A 22,271-nucleotide genomic window follows, 5' to 3' on the forward strand; every position below is an offset into this window, starting at 1 on the left:
GACCCAGGTAACAGAGTGCAGAACATGGCGACGTAGACCCAGGTAACAGAATACAGAACATGGAGACGTAGACCCAGGTAACAGAGTGCAGAACATGGAGACGTAGACCCAGGTAACAGAGTGCAGAACATGGAGACGTAGACCCAGGTAACAGAGTGCAGAATATGGAGATGTAGATCCAAATAACAAAATACAGAGCATGGAGGCATAGAACCAAATAACAAAATTCAAAACATGGAGACTTAGACCCAGGTAACAGAATGCAGAACATGGAGATGTAGACCCAGATAACAATACAGAACCTGGAGACGTAGATCCAGGTAACAGAATACAGAACCTGGAGACGTAGACCCAGGTAACAGAATACAGAACCTGGAGACGTAGACCCAGGTAACAGAATGCAGAACCTGGAGACGTAGACCCAGGTAACAGAGTGCAGAACATGGCGACGTAGACCCAGGTAACAGAGTGCAGAACATGGCGACGTAGACCCAGGTAACAGAGTGCAGAACATGGCGACGTAGACCCAGGTAACAGAGTGCAAAACATGGAGACATAGACCCAGTTAACAGAGTGCAGAACATGGAGACGTAGACCCAGGTAACAGAGTGCAGAACATGGAGACGTAGGCCCAGATAACAGAATGCAGAACATGGAGATGTAGACCCAGATAACAGAATGCAGAACATGGAGACATAGACCCAGGTAACAGAATGCAGAACATGGAGATGTAGACCCAGATAACAGAATAGACAAAAATAAGAGGGCAGCACGCAAAAGCCTCAATAAAAAAACTTTTTAATTGTATGAAATAGAATAATAAAATATTACATTATAGAAGAGACGAGTCCCCAAACAAAAACAAATAATGCATGAAAAAAAGGAAGGAGATAAGCATGTCATGTTTATAGAGACATGTACCGTATTTTTCACCTTATAAGACGCACCTTTTTTCTCCCAAAATGGGGAGGGGTCAGTGCGAATAAAATAAATGTGACAAAACCGTTCCCAGCCAAAAAGCTGAAAGGGATCGCAAGTCATTCTCACACAGCGGAGACCACATCCATAGCGAATAAATCCATAACCAAGCAGGTCAAAATCCCTTCAGTGCTTCTCTTCATTTAAATGAAGTCTTGTCGCATACTTTTTGGGCTACCAACTAAATATACATTCAGATGTTCGATGAAATGAAGAACATAATATTACCTTTCTTGTGTTACACTGCGTCTCTGCTGTCCAGACATAGCCCGATATTTATGCCAAGCACTAAATGCAAATTAGAGGTACACCGTCTGATGGGCGTTCCTGCTCTGCTCACTATATGACTCTCTCACTCCCCATTGACGTAAAAACTGCTCCTACTCAGTGTTTCATCATGTCTCCAGGTCCGCAGGTGCATGCGCTGTGACTTTTTCCAGGCTGGACTGATATCACGATCATGCGCCAACCGCGAAAGGTTCACAGCGCATGCGCCTGCTCACTCAGTGAGGCTAGGAAAGAGTCAATGCGATGTCAGGAGAACGGTGATGGCAGCTGTCACAACAAACACCGGGACTACAGAAACAGCTGCAGTTTTGGTTCCCAGTAGCGCCAGAGGGCTAAGTACACCTCAGTTTATTATTTTAGTACAGTCAGCCCTATTAAAGGAATGCTGTCCGGTAACTGGACATCCCCTTTAACTAGAAAACAGTAGAGAGAGGTACACTTGAGAACAGCCTAGTAGCCTAACATCATGATCTACTAGTCATTGCTCTAATGTCTATCATTAAATTGGTATCAGTTTTGCCACCTCTGCCTGAATTAATTGAATTTTGCTACATTGAAATTTGTATGGAAATTTGTTTTATATTGAAATATTAAAATGTTATATTGATGCAATTAAAATAGCAATCTGGGGAACTTGTTTCCTCTGTCTGCAATTGGCCTGAAATGCATAGTATTACAGTTAGAATACTTACCGGTTTTGTATTTTTCCATAACATAGCTGCTCCGTTCCGGTACCCCTTACCCCGCACTGTAATGAATTCTACAACATCTGCTATGTGGGCCTGAAGTCATTTTCTCTTTTCGTTCTTATGAAAGCCGCAATATGAGTCTAATATTAATTAATAGAGAAAGTGACTTCCTGTCTGTTGTAGGGTTCCCACAGTCAGGCCTAAGTCACACGGGCGTTTTTTCCCGCGATTTGCGGATCGCATAACGGATGCACATCCGCAAATCGCGTGACCGGGGCCAACGATGCGCTGAAAAATCTGCACCTAGCAGCGTTTTCAGCGAAAGGGCCCGATCAAAGGAGCGCTGTCCACTATCCTCTGCCACAGCTGTGGCAGAGAAGAATGATGTTCGCCCAGCCCATTGAATTCAATAGAGCCGGCAATACAGCCGGCTCCATTGAAAGCAATGGGCTGCGGGCAAGCGCTGTATGAATTTTCGGGGAAGGGCTTAAAATATAAGCCCTTCCCTGAAAAGCATCCTGCAAATGTGTAAAAAAAAATAAAATAAAATGTATACTCACCGCAGGGACCAATCAGAGGCAGCTCTCAGCTGTCATTCAATAGGGACCAATCAGAGGCAGCTCTCAGCTGTCATTCAATAGCTGAGAGCTGCCTCTGATTGGTCCCTGCGCTCAGCCAATTAGAGGCAGCACTCACTCACCCATTCATGAATTCATGAATGGGTGAGTCAGAGCTGCCTCTGATTGGTGAGGGCTGTGACCAATCAGAGGCAGCCCATTCAGCAGGCGGGGATTTTAAATCCCTGCCTGCTGAATACTACAGAGAGCAGTTCAGGAAAACTGCCGGCCGGACGCGGCTGAACTCCGGCTGCAGAAAAAAGATGAGTATACATTTTTTTTTTTACACATTTGCAGGATGCTTTTCAGGGAATGGCTTATATTTTAAGCCCTTCCCCGAAAATTCATACAGGGCGTGCCGGCAGCCCATTGCTTTCAATGGATCCGGCTGTATTGCCGGCTCCATTGAATTCAATGGGCGAACGATCTTTAGTATATGTTCTCAATGGGGTCGGCGCTGCTGCCGCCGGCCCCATTGAACGCATATATAGAGCACAGCGATTCGCAGAACGCAGATAGGCGCGTTCTGCGAATCGCTGTGTCCTATAATTTATCGCACATCCGCATAAAAAACGGACATGTGCCTGCTCCTATTGGGATGCATTGGGTCTATATATCTGCAGATCGCAAGTGCATCTGCAGATCGGACCAAAAAACGCCCGTGTGACCGAGCCCTCACAGAGGAGCAAACAATAAAAAGTTTCCCTATAGTGCTCATTTAAGGTTATGTTATTCAAAACTATCAGTTTCATTCTCAGCAGATGACAGCAACAGAAGATCAGAGGGGCAACTGATATCTTCAAATATTAACATATCTTCAGATATTGAAGTGGAGGATCATGGCCTCATGCAAGATACATATGAAGAGCCTGCCATTGTCCCAGATATACCCACAGTCCTTCAAAGCAAAGCTCTGTCATCATCATCGTCATCATCTACAGAATCATCACAGACTGATAAGCAAAATAAAATTTACAGATGGGATGTTGAACATGAAACACTTTACACGGGGGAGAGACCATGTTCAGAAAGTAGGAACAGTTGTAACCAGAAATTAGATCCTCTTACATACCAGAGATGTCACACAGGGAAGAAATTATTTTCATGTTCAGAATGTGGGAAATGCTTTGGTCAAAAAGGAAATCTTGTTGACCACCAAAAAACTCACACATGGGAGAAGTTATTTTTATGTTCCGAAGGTGGGAAACGACTTACTCAGAAATCTGATTTTGTTACACATCAGAGAATTCACACAGGGGAGAGGCTATATTCATGTTCTGAATGTGGAAAATGCTTTACAGATAAATCAGCTCTCGCTAAACATGAGAAAATTCACACTGGGGAGAGACTATATTCATGTTCTGAATGTGGAAAATGCTTTACAGATAAATCAGCTCTCGCTAAACATGAGAAAATTCACACTGGGGAGAGACTATATTCATGTTCTGAATGTGGAAAATGCTTTACAGATAAATCAGCTCTCGCTAAACATGAGAGAATTCACACAGGGGAGAAGCAGTATTCATGTTTTGAATGTGGGAAACGGTTTACAGATAAGTTAATTCTTATTAGACATCAGAGAGTTCACACAGGAGAGAGGCCTTGTTCATGTTCAGAATGTGGAAAAGTTTTTAGCCATAAATCACATCTTGTTAAACATGAGAGAATTCACAGGGAGGAGAGGAAGTTTTCGTGTTCAGAATGTGGGAAATGTTTTCCTCGGAAAGCTAATCTTATTACACATCAGAGAATTCACACAGGGGAAAAGCCATTTTCATGTTCAGAATGTGGGAAATGTTTTACCGATAAATCGGTTATTGTTAAACATGAGAGAATTCACAGAGGGGAAAAACCATATTTATGTTCTGAATGTGGGAAATGTTTTACTGAAAAATCAGTTCTTGTTAGACATCAGAGAATTCACACAGGGGAGAAGCCATATTCATGTTCAGAATGTGGGAAATGTTTTAACCAGAAATCACATCTTGTTGCACATCGGAGAATTCACACTGGGGAGAAGCCATTTTCGTGTTCAGAATGTGGAAAAGGTTTTAATCAGAAATCAAATCTTGTTAAACATCAGAGTTATCACACCATGGAGCAGTCTTTTTCATGTTAAGAATATGAGAATGTTTCTTTGGCCCGGCTGCACACAAACGGGTCAGATTCAGCATGTAGGAGGCCGCAGTGGAATCCAACCTGGTGGTTCCATACCTGTCATTTTGTTTCTTCTTCTGTACTGTGGATGGCCCCCCAGCTTGCTGTCGGATATGCGCAGAACAGATCTTTTTTTTTTTTTTTAAACTCCTGCTTTTGGCTTTTGTCAATGTCAATTGCAGAAGGGTCATTTCAATTGAAGCCATCTGCATGGAAACCGCTCAAAAATTGACCATGCTACCATTTTTTCTCTGCAAGCGTAAAATCGCAATTGATTTCTGCTTGTGTGCAGGAAAAAGCACTTTTCCATAGCATGCTATGGAAAGTATTTTCTGCAGAACCCGGAGGCAGACCCTCGGTGCAGATTCTGCAATGCAAATCCAGTTGTGTGCAGCCAGCCTTAACCAGAAATTAGATCTTCTGCATAATATCAAATCCATATGTCTCACCGCTCCACATAAGATTGTGAGGGAAAGCAATGCATCCAAAGGAATCCTCCTCTATATATATATACATATATATATACATACATATATATATATATATATATATATATATATATATATATAAAGCAGGATGCACTACCGATGGTTCCACAAATGTTCTCCACCAGTGGTGTAGCTGTTTTTATTCGACAATAAGCAATCCTCAAATGGCAGCAATTGATATGTTGCTGACAATGCCCGATCCTAGGTTTCGCCAACATCTTTTTTCGGGAACACCGGAAGAATGTAATCACTATGTTTATATTAAACTCTCTTCAAAAGCTATTGAACCAGGTGTTCGTTTTTGTCCATTTAGTGTGCATGCCCTTTGAGGATCACGTATTGTGGAAACAGCTACAGGACTGGCGGGGAACATGTGTGGAACCATCGGTGGGAGCATCTTGTATGTGTTTCCTGTTTGTTTTTGTAGTGGAGGATTCCTTTGGATGCATTGCTTTTCCTCAAATCTTACATTGAGCAGTAAGACATATGGATTCGTTAGTTTGCAAAAAAATTGCCTCCATCTTTTATCGCCAGCTCCATATGGAGGTGTGAATAATACTTTTATTACATTCTTATTGAATAAATTAGATCTTGTTTCACATCAAAGTATTCACGTGGAGAGAGGTGGTATTCAAGTTCAGAATGTGGGAAGTGTTTCACTGAAAATGACAGCTTGTTACACATTAGAGAATTCACAGAAATGAGAAGCCATTTTAATATTCAGAATTTGAGAGGTTTTTGGGATTCAATGAGATCTTGTTAAACATCAGAAAATTCACATGAATTTTCCGAATGAGGTAAATGTACTCAGAAATCAAATCTTGTTGACCATTAAAAAATTGGCACAAGGGCAAAGTCATATTCATGCTCTGAATGTGGAATGTTTTATCTACAAGTCATATCAGCTTAAGCATCAAATATCTCATCAGGGAAGTAGTGGATTTAGAAAATGGATTGACAAATACTACAAGAAAAAGTCCAACAGTTAGGCTGGGTTCTCACAGGGCGGATTCTCGGCGGAAATCCCTCGGTTTGGCTGCAGCGAAAAAACGTGAGATTTCCGCCGGGAGAACCGCCGCTGCAAAACCCGTGGTGGCTTTAATGCGGCCCGGCCGCTCGCTCTTCCACTGCGGCCGGCGCTCCCATAGAGGAGAGCGCGGCCGCAGCGGAAAAAAAAGAACATGCTGCGGCTGGCAAATCCGCGCCGCAGCAGCGGCTTATGCCGGCTTAGCCGCAGCGGATTTGCCGTCCCGTGTGGACGAGATTTCTGAGAAATCTCGTCCACATGGCTGGCTAATCCCGGGATTAGCAGCCGCATGCGGACTTGCCGCGGTGAAATTCCGCACGGAATTTCCGCAGCAAATCCGCCCAGTGTGAACCCAGCCTTAATGTTAAAGCAGTCATATGTTATACAAGTGAAATAAAAAGCAATTTGAGGCACTTAATGATGATTAAGAAATGTATGCAATTAAGGAAACATAAATGCAATTGTCTGTTGTTCAAATAGCGAATAAGAAGCAGATAACACATCTAAATATCAACCATGTGCGTAGAATAACTCACATTAGTATACTTAAATGCATCTGAAAACCTGTTAGTAATCTGTATGAAGCATCTGTTTGTCTGCTTGCATTTAACTTGAGAAATGCTGTTCCTATTTTCATGCTTTTTTATTATGGGACTGCTGTTCTGACTTTCAGGCTTTATTATCTTGTAGCTGCTTTATCGAGTCATATTATAGGCTTGGTTTCATCAAAAGCTATTTGTTACATCCAAAGTAATAAAGATATTTGCACGCAAGGGTAGCCTGAAATCCATATTTTCAATGTGTTGTTCCCTCCATATCAAAGTTGTCAAGGGAGTTAACCCCTTGCAATCCAATTTTGGATTCAGGGTTTCCTAGGGGGTTCTCTCTTTCTGCCATTATACAATGGCGCCCTCTGCTGGCTAGAGCCAGTACTGCTGGATGAGACATGCTGGAGAGACCCCCGACAATAGAGTGGCCAGTTATATACAGTAAAAATACCCTGCCAGACGTCTTCCGACATCGGAGCTGTACAGCCTTCAATCAGAATGTCTTCAGACGTCAGACAGTGGATTGGAAAGGGTTAAACAGTAAATTTTAAGCTTTGCCTTATTCAAAAATCTAATTTTTCCATTTGCAAATTACCTATTCTCTGGAAATACATTGGGGTACATTAACATAAATTTACGTCCTGACTGGGGGGTACTTAACGCAACAGGATGTAAACTTATGTCCTGTGGATAGTGCGGGTTTCCATGGCAACAGGACGCCAGATACTGGTGTCCCGATTAGCCATTGCCTATGATCACTATTGTAAGCCATAAGAAAAACACAAAAGAACAGCACTTTGGTAGATGTAGTATCACACAAGAATATAAACAAAGCGCTCAATAGTTCAATCAGACAAATAAAGTTAATTTGTTATCCACTGCACAGTGGAAAGCAGCAGACCTGGTAAAACACCAGAATCAACTAAAGCCCCATTTACATGCAAAGATGATCGTTCAAAATTTGTTTAAAAGATAGGGTGATTGACAGTTTGAGCGATCATTTTGCATAAGCTGCTAATGGGCACTAATGCCTATTAGTAGCTTATTAGCTTCATTTGCATGTAAATGAGCCTCCATGCACTGTATACAGATAACAGCAGGGGGTCTCTTATCTGCATGAAGCTCCTTTGTTCTCCCATGGGACTGCAGCTGAATACAATGCTATCTGCACTCCCATGGAGAAACACAGTGTGCGGTCCCTGCTATCAGCTCTCCGGCCAAATGATAGATTTTAAGTGCAACTAAAAATCATCATTTGGCTGAAAAGCAAACGATGGCAGTAGAGATGAGGGAATCTACTCTTTTCGAGTATTTACTCGATCGAGCACCGCGATTTTCGAGTACTTCAGTACTCGGGTGAAAAGATTCGGGGGGGCGTGGCGGTGTGGGGGGTAGCAGCGGGGAACAGGGGGGAGCCCTCTCTCTCTCCCTCCCCCACACCCCGCTGCAACCCCGCACTCACCCACGGCGCCCCCGAACCTTTTCGCCCGAGTACGGAAGTACTCGAAAATCGCAGTGCTCGGGCGAAAAAGGGGCGTGGCCGAGTAGGTTTGCTCATCTCTAGATGGCAGCATTGACAAGCAACGATTATTACTCAAAAGACCTTGTTTGAGCGATGATCGTTACGCGTAAATGTGGCTTTAATTGATCCAGGAACCAGTATATGTAAATTAAATCCCAGGAAAGAATGCAAGGACAAAAAAAAAACACAGATCTGTGCTACAATGACGGAAATGTGAAGTGATTACTATTGCATTTTGGGGGGGAGGCAAAATGCACAAAAGCCATAAGTTTTCCACTTGTCCACAATAGTGTGCTCAATTTATTGTACAGGTTGTTATGGATACGATCATACCAAATATGTGGGATTTGTACATTTTTTATTCTTTTTGTACAAATAGGGGAAAGTGAGCAAATAAGAGTTTTCGGGGGGGGGGGGGTCATTTTTTTCACAATTTTTATTTTATTTTTACATTTTTAAGTCCCTGTAGGCAACTTGAACCATAACAGCTATTTTTTGGCATTTACATGGAACAACTATTGCTGAAATTCGTTCTTTGAACGAATTTTGAGCGATACTCGTTATGTTTGAATGGGCCACAGCAAAATAAACCAACATCTTGAAGGTGCTCCAATAATGCTATTTGATTGTCTGGAATGAGAGCACTATGGCTAATATAAGAGTAGTTACACTTTAGTAAATTACTCAGAACCTCCGGAGGTGAGGGAGAGCTGGTGATGATGGTGATGGTGGTATAACTAGTGGGGAAAGAATTACACCAAGAATTTCTGTTTTTGAAAAAATAATTTCATAGGAGATGAAAAAAAATCAAATATAATACATCATTAAGACGGACCATGGATTCTACTAGCCATCCATCTCATTTCCATACTTTTGCCTGCTAGCTAAGTTTCTCATGTAGCCATATATTGGTATGATGTTGCCTCTGCTCATCAAGAAGAGCTGATTAGACATACCTCAGGGCGTAGTTGGTACTAGAGATTGACTATCTCAGAAGAACGTGTATGGGCTTAAATTTTTTTTTTTCAAATGACAGAACCCAGAAGAAGCAGCAGGCAGCCATGTGCCATACATTGTATACGTGACAGCTCAGCCACTTACAGGCTTCAGCTGTGATTCTTTCATAGAAGAAGAGAAATTTACATATTCTCAGACATGTCTACTGATACCATAGCAGCTGTTTCATGTCGGGTTTATGTTTGGAAAAGCTAAATTGGCCCCTAAGCCTGAACATACCATCCCCAGTCTTGAACTTGGTGGAACTACACTAGAGGTTGGGAAAGCTGTGAAAGGTCCCTACCTAAAAGCAGATTGACCGCTCTGACAAGTGCAAACCTGCTGCACCCCTCTCAGCCTGCTAGATGGTCCTAATACGTGATAAGCGAGAAGACCAAACTGCAGTATGAATAACCAAGAGAGAGGGAGATAAACCACAACTTAACTAAAAGATGAGCAGCTAACTCCAGGAGGACTTGACACAGTTCCAACGACCATGACCAGATGAATTGCAAACAAGACTTGCGAGCAGACATCCAACAACAACTGCAATTACAAGCGTCGGTCACTACAAAGGGGTCAGAGCAGTGCTCTGCGCCTGGTGTATCCTAGTGGGTGCTTCCTAAATAAGCTACAGCCCATAAGTGTAAGGTCAGGAGAATGAGCTGTGATCTCCTCCATTACAGCTGTATAGGAATGTAGAAAACAAAATAAAATCCAGTGCTCAAAGTGTTGTGAGGGATTAGCGTTTAGGGGCAGTAGCAGCGTGGGCATCCGCGGCCAGAGACAGTGACACCGGGCAACAACGTTCTTTAGTCCAGGCTTTGCCTGGGTTTATTGCAGCAGAAACAAAACCAAAACGGAAATAAACACCTGCTCATCTGAGCACTCACTATACATATGCTTGTTCCTGACTACTCACTGTCAGAATACTTCTTGCTTGCTGCACACAGCCAGTCCGGTCCTCAGACCTGTGGAGGTCTCACCACACCCTCCTGGGTGTTGAGGTTAGGGGCGTCACCCTGTCAACCTCGCCTTTTGGCTCTCTCAGCCCACACGCTGGGCTAGCCAGGCTCCTTGCTCCACAGAGCCCTCTCTCTGGCTCTCAGCCAGACGCGCTCTCTCTCTCTGGCTCTCAGCCAGATGCTCTCTGCCAGATGCTCTCTCTAACCTGCAGGCCCAGGCTTTATAAGGCCTGGTACCAGCCTCACCTGGTACGTGGGAGTGGCCATCCCACTCTTCGCTTTGACCACTCCAGGAAAAGCCGGCCCGAACTATGCGGCTTGGAGCCACTTACAACACTACAACGTGTCAGTAACATAGCGTTACCGACACAGAAATGCTGGCTTCCTCCACCGAGCCCAGGCCGCTCGGTGGCACGTATCCACCCTCCAGCACTTTGTCAGTCACTGTCTCACAGTGTTTAGAATTCAGTGCTATCACCAGTGTCCAGGAATGCCAAACAATTAAAAGCATTCTCTGGAAACACTAAGATTGATCCAGCAAAGTGTAAGTTACAAAAATTTATTTACAATTGCACGTTCACTTATGAAAATAAATACGGTGCACCTGCCCCCACGGTACCACCAAATAGATACTGTTATATACCTGGTCAGAAATTTCACCTGTAGCGAACATTTTGCTAGTGATCTAGACTATATGCCTCTCTTAATATATCCCAGAATTGTGTTTGCCTTTTTTACTACTACATCACACTGTTGACTCATGTTCAGTCCATGATCTATTTATATACCTAAGTCTTTTTCACATGTGCTGCTTAGCACAAATCCTCCCATTAAATATGCGCTTTTTCATTTTTCTTGCGCAGATGTAGTATTTTGCATTTCTCCTTGTTAAATACCATTCTGTTAGTCATCGCCCACTGTTCAAGCTTGTCCAGATCTTTTTGAATCCTGTCACTCACTTCTCCAGTGTTACCCTAACTTCTCCAGTGTTAGCTATCCCTCCTAGCTTTGTTTCATCGGCAAACTTGATCAGTCTTTCCTCAATTTCCTCCTCTAAATAATTTATAAAAATGTTGAACAACACTAGGCCCAGGCCGGAACCTTGTAGTAACCCACTTGAAACGTTATTCCAATTGGATGTGCAATGATTTATTACCTCTCTTTGAGTACGGTCACTTAGCCAGAAGTCAATCCACCTAATGTTTGCCCTGTCGATCCCATAGGTGGTCAATTTTTCAGTAAGAATGGTATAAGATGCTTTGTCAAATGCTTATTTAAAAATCAAGATATACTATATCTACAGCATCTCCCTGATCAACCCAGTTGGTGATTCTGCCATAGAAGGAAATTAGGTTAATCTGGAATGACTTGTTTGCAACAAACCCATGCTTGCTCTGGTTAATCACTCAATTCTTATCCAAGTACTTGCATACATGCTATTTAATCATTTGTTCAAAGATCTCTCCCAGTATAGATGTCAGGCTCACAGGCCTGTAGTTTCTTGGGTCTACCTCCTTCCCTTTTTTGAAGATGGGATAACATTTGCCCTTCTCCAATCTTCTGGGAGTTCTCCTGATCTACAGGAATTTTCAATGAGTGGTTAAACAATTACCTTTGCTGCTTCCTTCAGTACCCCAGAATGTAATACATCTGGATGTGAAGACTTGAATTCATGAAAGTTAGCTAAGTTTCCCCTCATCTCTAATGTCTGCTTATAGATAGCCTGCATTTTTGTATTCCTTCAATAACACGGATCACTTGATGTTACATTTACTTTTTGAGAGAAAACAGATACAAAATAGGAATTTAAAATTCATCATGTTTAACTAAATCATTTTAATCCTGTATACATCCTATAGCATCTTTGACTTTTCTTTTTGACATATGCACAAGAGGGAGATTTTTATGTATTCACCGTAAATTTTCTTTCTCATCTAGTCATCGGGGAACACAGCAAAACCCTGGGATATAGCCATATGGCCCCCACCGCCCTAATCGAGTGCACCATCACCCAAAATGGCGGGGGCTTCCCCTTGGCCCAGTAGGCCTTTATTACTACCGAACGATTTGAGCGAGAGATGGTCACCTTGGAAGTGGCAAGACTGAGCCATGGGCCTCCAGGGATTATGAACAGGGAGTCAGAGTGCCGAAAAGGAGCTGTTTACTCCAAGCAGATTCTCAGAGCTCGAACCAGGTCCAATATGTGCAGAGCCTGCTCCCTTGGGTGTACTGCCGCCAGGAAGAAGGAAGGCAGCATGATATCCTCATTGATATGGAAAGCCGATAACACCTTGGGAAGAAAAGAAGGTACTGGACACAGGACCACCTTGTCCTGGTGAGATACCGTGAATGGCTGCCTTGCTGATAACGTTGCGATCTCAGAGACCCTACAGATGGAAGTGACTGCCACCAGAAAAGCTACCTTCCAGATCAATAGATGCCATGGCACGCCACCTAAAGGCTCAAAAGGATGAGCCTGATGGGCATCCAGAACCAAATTCAGATCCCTTGGCGGAACCAGTGAATGGATTGGGGGAGCAGCATGTGCGACCCTCTGCAGGAAGGTGCACACAACAGACCTGGACGCCAAAGGATGCTGGAAGAGGATAGACAAGGCAGAAACCTGCCCCTTGAGGGAGCTAAAACCAAGCCCCATCTCCAGTCCATCCTAAAGGAATGACAAAAGACGGACCAGTGAAAAATGCATGGGGTGAAACCTCCTCTCTTCACACCACAGGATGAACCCTTGCCAAACACAGTGATACACCCTCGATGAGGAAGGCTTTCTAGCCTTAATCATAGTCTGGATTACCGTGGTCTCAACAGCCACGCTGTTAACTGTAGTGTGGACAAACTCGGGTGGCAGAGGGGACCCTGCAAGAGAAGATCTTCTCGCAGGGGGAGGCACCTTGGAGCATCTTCTAGGAGGTCAACGAGCTCCGCAAACCATGCCCATCGAGGCGAATCTGGGGCTACCAGCACTGCCGGGAGCCCTTCCCTCCTGAGAAGCCGAGGGATGAGAGGGACTGGGGTAAACATGTAGGGAAAACGAAATCCCATCCATGGAGCCGTCAATGCAACCACTGCCTGAGCCCTGGGACCCCTCGATCTGGCCATGAAGACTGGGAGCCTCCGGTTGAAATGGGATGCCATCAGATCAATATCCAACTGGCTTCTTCTGAGACATAATGCCCAAAAATTCTTGTGGTGAAGCTCCCACTCTCCCGGGTATACTGACTCTCTGCCTAGAAAGTTGGCAACCCAATTCTCCACTTCTGGAATGAAGGTCGCCGACAAGGCCTGGAGATGGGTCTCTGCCCAAAACAGGACCTTCTCCACCTCTGCCAAATTCTGCCTGCTGTGGGTTCTGCCCTGGTGATTTATGTGTGCAACCGCAGTTGCATTGTCTGACTGAACCCGGACCGAACAGCTGCCAGCTGTGGCTCAAAAAACTGCAGTGCTCGAAGGATGGCCCGGACCTCCAAAACATTGATCGGAAGGAGAGACTCCTGGCCAGACCAGACCCCCTGTGCTAACAGGCCTTAAAAGTTTCCACCTCAACCAGTCAGGCTTGCGTCCATGGTGATAATCAGCCACCATGGGGGCAGGAACGACCGTCCCTGCTGAAACCGCTGCGAGTCCAACCACCACTGAAGTAAGTGCTGCGCTCCCGTTGGAACTAATATTTCCCGATCGAGGTCGCCCATCGACCTGTCCCACCTAGCCAGTAGAGCCTACTGTAGGGGGCGAGAGTGAAACTGGGCAAACGGGATTGCCTCGAACATGGAGACCATCAGACTCAAAACTCTCATACCATGCCAAATTGTTACCCGACACCTGGTGTAGAGGGAGCGCACCTGTACCAATAGATGCTGGTGCTTTGCCACCTGGAGTGAGACCTGGCCCTGCAGGGTATCAAAGGACATCCCCAGAAACTCCATGCGCTGGGACTTTACCAGAGGCGATTTCTATTGGTTGATGACCCACCCGAATCTGGTCAACATATCCAATATGATGCGCAAACTCTGCAAATCGTCTGACCGAGTTGGAGCTTTAACCATGATGTTTTCCAAGTAAGGAATGGCCACTATCCCCTTGGAATGAAGAATAGCCATTACAGCAGCAAGGACTTTCGTAAAAAACCTGGGGGAGGTCGCCAGTTCAAAAGACAATGCCGCAAACTGGAAGTGATCCTCCTGCACTGAGAACCGCAGGTAGCACTGGTTCGCCTGGCAGATAAGAACATGGAGATACGCGTCTTTGATGTCTATTAAGGAGAGAAATTCTCCATGTTCCAAAAACGCAATGACTGAATGGAGAGATTCCATCCGAAACCGCCGCACCCTTACATACCGATTTAGGTTTTTTAGGTCCAGAACTAGCCTGACAGACTCATCCTTTTTGGGGACCACGAAGAGATTGGAATGGAAATTCCTGAAGCATTTGGTGGCCCGGTACCTGCACTATGACGCCCTGGGAAAACAGCCTGAAGAAAACTCTTGGCTTTCTCAGGTGACATTGGGGTTGTGGACTGGAAAAAACGACCGGGAGGACGCAACACGAACTCTTTGGCATAACCACTTGCCTGACTTCCCGTACTCAAACATCCGGCACCTGTGTCAGCCAAACCTCGCTGAACAGGGAAAGCCGTCCCCCCACCCTGATTAACCTGGGTGGGGGCAGTCCCTCATGTGGAAGACTTTCCATGAGGGGCCTTAGAGGGCTGAGGGCCTAGCTGCCGAAGATGGCCTAGACCTACCCGACTGCCATCCCCTCTGTTCCTGCCGCCAGGGACTCTTTCTGGGCTCTGACTTATGGGGACTCGATAGGCAAAAGGGTCGAAAACGGAAAAACTGACAGAGGGCCCACTGGTCAAATTGAGCGTTTCTGAGGCAAATGAGAACCCTTTCCTCCCATAGCCTCTGGGATCTACTCGTCGAGTCCAGCCTCGAAAAGACGTGACCCTACAAACGGGATACTGCTCAGGGACCCCTTAGAGGAGGCATCGACATCACAGGACTGCAACCACAAAACTCTGCGCGTCGCAACAGATACTGCAGATGCCCAAACCACCAGCTTTGCCACATCTAGAAAGGCTTTGCATAAAAATTTCCCGTCCTGCTCTATCTGCCGCACCATATCCCTTAGTTCATTTGGGGGTGCCCCCGAGAGGATTCTTCTGTGTAATTGCTTAGCCCAATTGATAGTGGCTCTGCTCACCCAGGAAGCTGCAATAATTGGCCTGAGGACTGAACCTGCTGCCTAAAAAGCGGATCATGCAATAAGGCAGAAAAGTCTTAGGGGAAACGAAAGGAAAGGGACATAGTCGGAGAAGGAGGAACCTGTTTTGAGATATGGAACATATCCCGTATCAGCACTCTGTGGCTGTCTACCAAAGCTGACAGCTTTGCCCCCTGCTTCTCCTCCAGATCTGAATCAGAGGATGACTCTGATAGCTCTCCCTCGGGGCCACTGTCCTCACCGGACGACCGTTGCGATCTCGTACCTGGGAAGCGCAGTAGGAAGGGGGGAGAACTAGAAGTGCCCCATGACCCCAACAGCCTCTCCGTGGGCGTGCACCCCTTCTGAAAAACTCCTCCATACCTGCATCCTGCATGACAAGAGCCCCGCTATCCAACCTATCGAGGTTCGCCCCAGATGCCTGGGTAAGGTCTGATACCGCCTGGGAAAGGCAGAAGGCCCTCTCTGGCTCCATGGAGGGAGGGGGCTGGATGAGAGAGGAAGTTTCAATGGCTGCCTGCTTAGCTGGGGAGCAATCACAACAACATGGCTCCACCTGCCCGCATGCAAAGTTTGTTTTGCAGCGAGAACAGGCATAGTGCATAGCCCTGGCCGAACCTTGCCTGGACTCCTGGGGTTAGACATGGTACTGAAAAACGCCGGTCGCAATCGTCACCTGTGTCAGCCAACCTTGACCTGCAGGAGCAGTAACTCGGCAGTGCTTGGTCCACTGTGCTGGGGAGCTGACGACAAACAGCAGCACTTCCACAAGGAGAAGAGGAAAAGGCAGGAGAGGCATATCTCTAAAAAAGCCTTTTAAAGAAAAAAACGCTGTCTCACTACTGTGGGCCAGGGGCAGGAGACTACAATCTGCCAGGAAAAAAACCACCACCTGATGAGGGGAAGTGCTAAGGTGCCGATTCCTCATCTCCCCCACCTCTCACACCACTGTGACTCGGAAGAAGCCTCTGCTGCATGCCTGGAGAGTACCCAAGGACACACCAGCAGGTACCCGGAGACTACCTGCCAGGGAAGGGGCCCATCACCTAACCCAGCTACACAAGGGGAGGACGGAAGAGAAGAGGGGAGAAGGGGTAGAGAAGGGGGGGGGGGGGGGAAGGCATATACTCACCTAGCTGACCCAAGCATGGCTCATAGCTCCAGCAGAGATCTGCCCCTAGCGTTGCCTGCCCCTGCACGGGTAGGGGACACAGACAAAGCAGCATAATGGGGGCTCTAGAGCTGGCGGGCTACATGCAGGAGAGCTTGGATGTGCCTTCTTGCCTTCTGAGGGGGCCGGGCAGACAACAGAGTTTGCACATCCAGCTCTGTTCGTTCTCCATGGTTGGGGTGATGGATTGACTATATTGTAAAAGTTTTATTATTTTTTTATGATGGCAGGGTGAAAAAACGCATCAATTCTGCCATTTTTTTTACAGCGTTAATCATGCAGCATAAATTACACAATCCATTTTTTTCTGCGGGTCGGTACGGTTACAACGATACCAAAATTCTTACATTTTGTTTTAGGTTTTTCCACGTTTTTGCAATAAAAAACCCTTTTTTGGAAATCTTTTTTTCTAAATCACTGCATTGAAAGTCCTGTAACTTTTTTATTTTTCTATGTACAGAGCTCTATAAGGAATTATTTTTTGCGCAACGAGCTGTAGTTTTTATTGCTACGATTTTGGGGTACATACGGCTTTCTTGATCACTTTTATTGCGCTTTCAGAGTGGCAAAATGCTAAAAATTAGCATTTTGCCTGTTTTTTAGTGGTTTTTTTAACGCTTTTTTCCGTGCACAGTCAAAAGCATGTGCAGCTTATTGTACAAGTCGTTACGGACGCAACAATACCAAATATGTGGGGTTTTAATTTTTTTTTACATCACAGAAGGGGAAATAAAAAATTAAAAACAATCACAGAAAATGGCCGTTACTTACTGGGTGAGGAGTGCATATAGATGCATCCTCCTCTCACCATGCAGGTAGCTGACTACCAAATGGGGGAGCGAATAACACCTGTGCAGGACACCGATAAGACAGCCACTCACTCTTTTTAATTCTTGATTTTCCCTTCTGTGATGCATTTATATTAGTGTAGGGACCCACTACAACGCAAGGAACCGTGAAGTGGTTAGTGGGCTCATGTATCTTGGCCAACATTCAACCAATGCCTTGCATTTATTATCTATCATTCACATGCAGCGTGGCATTAAGACTCCAGGGGGAGCCCAGGGTGGCAGTACCAATGTGGTTCACTGAAGTAAATGCAGGGCAACCCGCTGAATTCTCATGGCATCATTAATAGGTTGCTGGTCTGCATGGTGAACTACATATATCAGAATGGTCTGGCACCCTGTATCCACTATGTGTGGGAGTGTACACCAAGCATCAACCCCCCTCATTATCAGGAGGCAGTGTGATTGGTTGTTTTATCGGTGTCCTGCACAGGTATTGGCTCCTCCATTTGGTAGTCCGCTACCTGCATGGTGAGAGGAGGATGCATCTATATGCACTCCTCACTCACTAAGGCCATTTTCTGTGATTGTTTTTTACCTTTTTTATGCTAATATGAGAAAAAGCATGAAAAGGGTTTACTTTTTATTTTACATTTTTCTTTTTTATTCTTTTTTTTATGCACAATTTGTGTCCCTCTGGGGCACTTACAGTATAGCACTGATGATCGCTGTGATAAGGCATGGCAGGGCTACAGCCCTGTCATGCCTTATCACTTACACAGCGATCACAGTCTATGGCAATACAGGACACCAGTGTCTGGCATCCTGTTGCCATGGCAACCCGCCGGGCTCTCTGCGATTATATCGTGAGAGCCCGGTGACATCACAGAGGGAGCGCGCTCCCTCTTTGAACCCCTCCCATACTGCGATCTACATAGATCGCGACTAGGAATGGGTTAACAACGGGGGGTGCATCTCCGATGCACCCCATGCTGTTGCAGCGGGAGGCCGGCTATGACTGACAGCCGGCTCCCGCTGCGGGATAGCGCGAGATCATAAGTAATCTCGCGCTATCCCCAGGACATAAGTTTACGCCCTTTTGCAGGAAGCACCCCGCTGCCAGGACGTAAACTTACGTCCTGGAGCGGGAAGGGGTTAAAGGTCAGCATGACACTGCTGAAGTATTAAAGGCATCAGCCCCTGGTAAAGGGGATTACATTTCTTCAAGCCCCTTGTTATTCAAAATTTAATGATGCCTTCCAGCCACCCTTACTTCCTCAACCATTCCCTCCCTGTTGGTAAGCATTAGGTCAAAGATAGCAGATCCCCTTGTTTTCTCTTCTACCTTCTGGAAGATAAAGTTGTCAGCAAGAGCGGATAAGAATTTGTTGGATCCATTACTTTTACCTGAGAGAGAATCCCAACAAATGTCTGGATGGGTAAACTCTACCATGATCTCTATTGAGATCTTGGCCATCTGATGTAGAAAGAGTTCATCCATATCTTCTGCTTGTCCGGGTGGTCTATAGTAAATGCCTACAATGGTGTCCTTTCTTTTATTTTCTCGTATTCTTACCCAAACAATTTCTACAGAACAACTGTTCACTGAAGCTTGAGTCTCGGTGGAGATGTATGCTTTCCTAACATACCGCACAACACCTCCTCCACTTTTATTGTCTGTTTCTTATAAGTTGTATCCTTCAAGCCTTGTATCATCCCACCCAGTTTCCTATGACATCATATTTCTCTTCCTGTGTTAGGAGCTCCAATTCTGCTTGTTTGTTTCCCATGCTCTGTGCATTTGTGTAGAAACATTTTAGTTTGTGATCGGTGTCTCTTGCTCCTCTACTTGCCTTCTGATTTTTTTGTCTTTGTTCTTTCTTTCGATTTCTTCTAATAGAGAGGTTCTCAAATGTATTCATTAGCTGTATATTCTTACCTGGCCTTTTACTGCTCTTCCCATATTGTTCTAGTTTAAAGCTCTCCTGATGAGTGCAGCATGGTGCCTGCCAAATATATGCTTACCTGTCTTTGTAAGGTACAACCCGTCTCTAGCAAGTAGTCCATCATACAAGTAATTCACTCCATAGTCTAGGAATCCAAATCATTGCTGACAGCACCATTTATGCAGCCAGTTGTTCCCCTCTAGAATCCTGTCCCATCACCTTATTCCCTGCCCCCCACTGGGAGGATGGATAAGACCACCTGGGCTCCCAGTTCCTTCACCTTCCTACCGAGGTCTTCACACTCTCTGCAGATAGTTGTAAGGTCCTCCAAGGTCCTCCATGTATTAGCAGGAACGGGTGATGTTTTGTAGGACTGAGGGGTCTTGTTAGCTTATCAGACACATCTGTGATTTGTGCTCCTGGCAGACAGCTCACCTCTCGTGGGGTCATGTCAGGTCTGCAGACAGCGGCCTCTGTTCCTCTATAGGGAATCCCCCACAATCAGCATCTCCTGTTCACAGCAACACATCTATCCCTCCATCCAGGAGGATTCTGGGGGTTTATAGACATATTTGTGGATAATGTAATTTCTTGATGTACCCCGTCTTTCACACGCTCGGCTCTGCTCCTCCATCTCACACACGCTCGGCTCCGCTCCTCCATCTCACACACGCTCGGCTCCGCTCCTCCGTCTCACACACGCTCGGCTCCGCTCCTCCGTCTCGCACACACTCGGCTCAGCTCCTCCATCTCACGCACGCTCGGCTCAGTTCCTCCATCTCACGCACGCTCGACTCCGCTACATGTGCATTACACACACACACGGCTTCGCTCCCCCGTCTCACACACATTCGGCTCTGCTCCTCCGTCTCACACACGCTCGGCTCTGCTCCTCCGTCTCACACACGCTCGGCTCCGCCCCTCCGTCTCGCACACGCTCGTCTCTCCTCCTACGTCTCCCACACGCTCGGCTCGGCTCCTCCGTCTCACACACACTCGGCTCTGCTCCTCCCTCTCTCACACACACTCAGCTCTGCTCCTCCGTCTCACACACAATCGGCTCTGCTCCATCCCCTCTCTGAATACATCCTGATTGGACACATAAACTGCAGGTCACACAGCAGAGTCCTGCATCCACTGAGCGCAGAGACCTGGTCATGTGACCCCTTGTCTCCTCCCACACACTGATCACATGACGATGACATCATCACAGGTCCTGTAAGCACAGAACAACCCCACGGCTCCTGTCCGGCTGCAGGTGGAGGTATGTGGGGTCTCCAGCACTGGGGGGATCATTAACCCTTTCATAAACGTTGTTAGAAGCCGCTCTCTTACTGGCCCTCAGACCCCTCAGGCTGCTGTCGCCGCGGCGTTGGGGCCGTTCAGGGTTCTCATCTCTCTGCTCTGTTTTTGGAGTTGGGAGAATGAAATAAAAGTTTCAATGGGGTTTAAAAAAACAAAACAAAAACAAATGGCAAGCCTTCAGTTCTCTTCCATGCCGCTAGGTTTTCGTTTCCTTGGACTGAAAAACAGTGCAGTATGCAGCGTTATATTTTCGTCCAAAAGAACCTGAAACCCCATTGAATTCAACGGGCGAAAAAAAAAGGATCAATTTTTTTCTATTTTATATCAGTTTCTCAGAGCAGAGAGACGTAAACCCTGAGCAGCCCCCAGTGCCGCGGCGACAGACGCCTCATCTCTACCTTCTATCTAAAGCCTGGTTTAGACACAACGATTATTGCTCAAAAGAAGTCTGGGCAAGAAAAATGAAAAACGCACATACAGAATGGGATGCATTGGGCTCAGCAGCAGCACATGTGAAAAAGACTTGGGTATACTAATAGATCATAGACTGAACATGAGTCAACAATGTGATGCAGCAGCCAAAAAGGCAAACACAATTCTGGGATGTATTAAGAGAAGCATAGAGTCTAGATCACATGAGGTCATTATCCCCCTCTACTCTTCTTAGTCAGACCTCATCTGGGATACTGTGTCCAGTTCTGGGCACCCCACTTTAAAAAAGACATAGACAAACTGGAGCAAGTTCAGGGAAGAGCCACCAAGATGGTGAGCGGTCTACAAATCAGGTCCTATGAAGAACGGTTAAAGGATCTGGGAATGTTTAGCTTGCAGAAGAGAAGGCTGAGAGGAGACTTAATAGCCGTCTACAAATATCTGAAGGGCTGTCACAGTGCAGAGGGATCAGCCCTATTCTCATCTGCACAAGGAAAGACTAGAAGCAATAGGATGAAGCTGAAAAGGAGGAGACACAAATTAGATGTTGGATAGTGAGGGCAATCAATGAGTGGAACAGGTTACCACAGGAGGTGGTGAGTACTTCTTCAATGGAAGTGTTCAAACAGGCTGGATAAATAATGTGTTTCCCCAAAAATAAGACACTGTCTTATATTAATGTTTGCCCCAAGAGAGATGCAGTGTTATTATCGGGGGGTGTCTAATAATACCTAGAACAAATACTGTTGATTACCTCTCCTCAGGACAGGTTGATTGCTGGGAATCCAGCACTTGGGATCCCTGGTGATCAGTTGATCAGTGGAGTGGGGATCGGCTGCATTTATTGCGGTCTGAATGAGCAGCAGATCCAGGAGGATCAACTATTATTAACCGATCCTGATGATGATTACTGAATTGTATTTGCCTGGAAATCCCCTTTGATATCTCCTCACCGGTTTCCCCTTATTCTCTCCAGTAATTATATTATTCCAGGGGGTTTCTATGATGTTACATTGTCTCGTCTTCTCTCATTCAGGATCCTCGGCTGATATCTTCTATATCAGATAATATTCCTGATTGACCCGACAAGGATGGAGAGGAAGAGGGACAAGA

The 22,271-nt window shown here is 45.7% G+C and overlaps 1 protein-coding gene across 1 annotated transcript in view; it reads left to right on the top strand.

The window, feature by feature from the left end:
* Positions 1-22,271, top strand: part of LOC136624525 (zinc finger protein 665-like) — a 56,509-nt gene that overhangs the window by 15,599 nt on the left and 18,639 nt on the right. The window contains exon 7 of the mRNA XM_066598509.1: positions 3,331-4,620. Within this exon, the coding sequence (XP_066454606.1) occupies positions 3,331-4,620 (1,290 nt within the window). The remainder of the gene's footprint in view (positions 1-3,330; positions 4,621-22,271) is intronic.

This window comes from Eleutherodactylus coqui, chromosome 4 (genome assembly GCF_035609145.1).
Source record: "Eleutherodactylus coqui strain aEleCoq1 chromosome 4, aEleCoq1.hap1, whole genome shotgun sequence".
In the NCBI taxonomy this organism is placed as follows: Eukaryota; Metazoa; Chordata; class Amphibia; order Anura; family Eleutherodactylidae; genus Eleutherodactylus; species Eleutherodactylus coqui.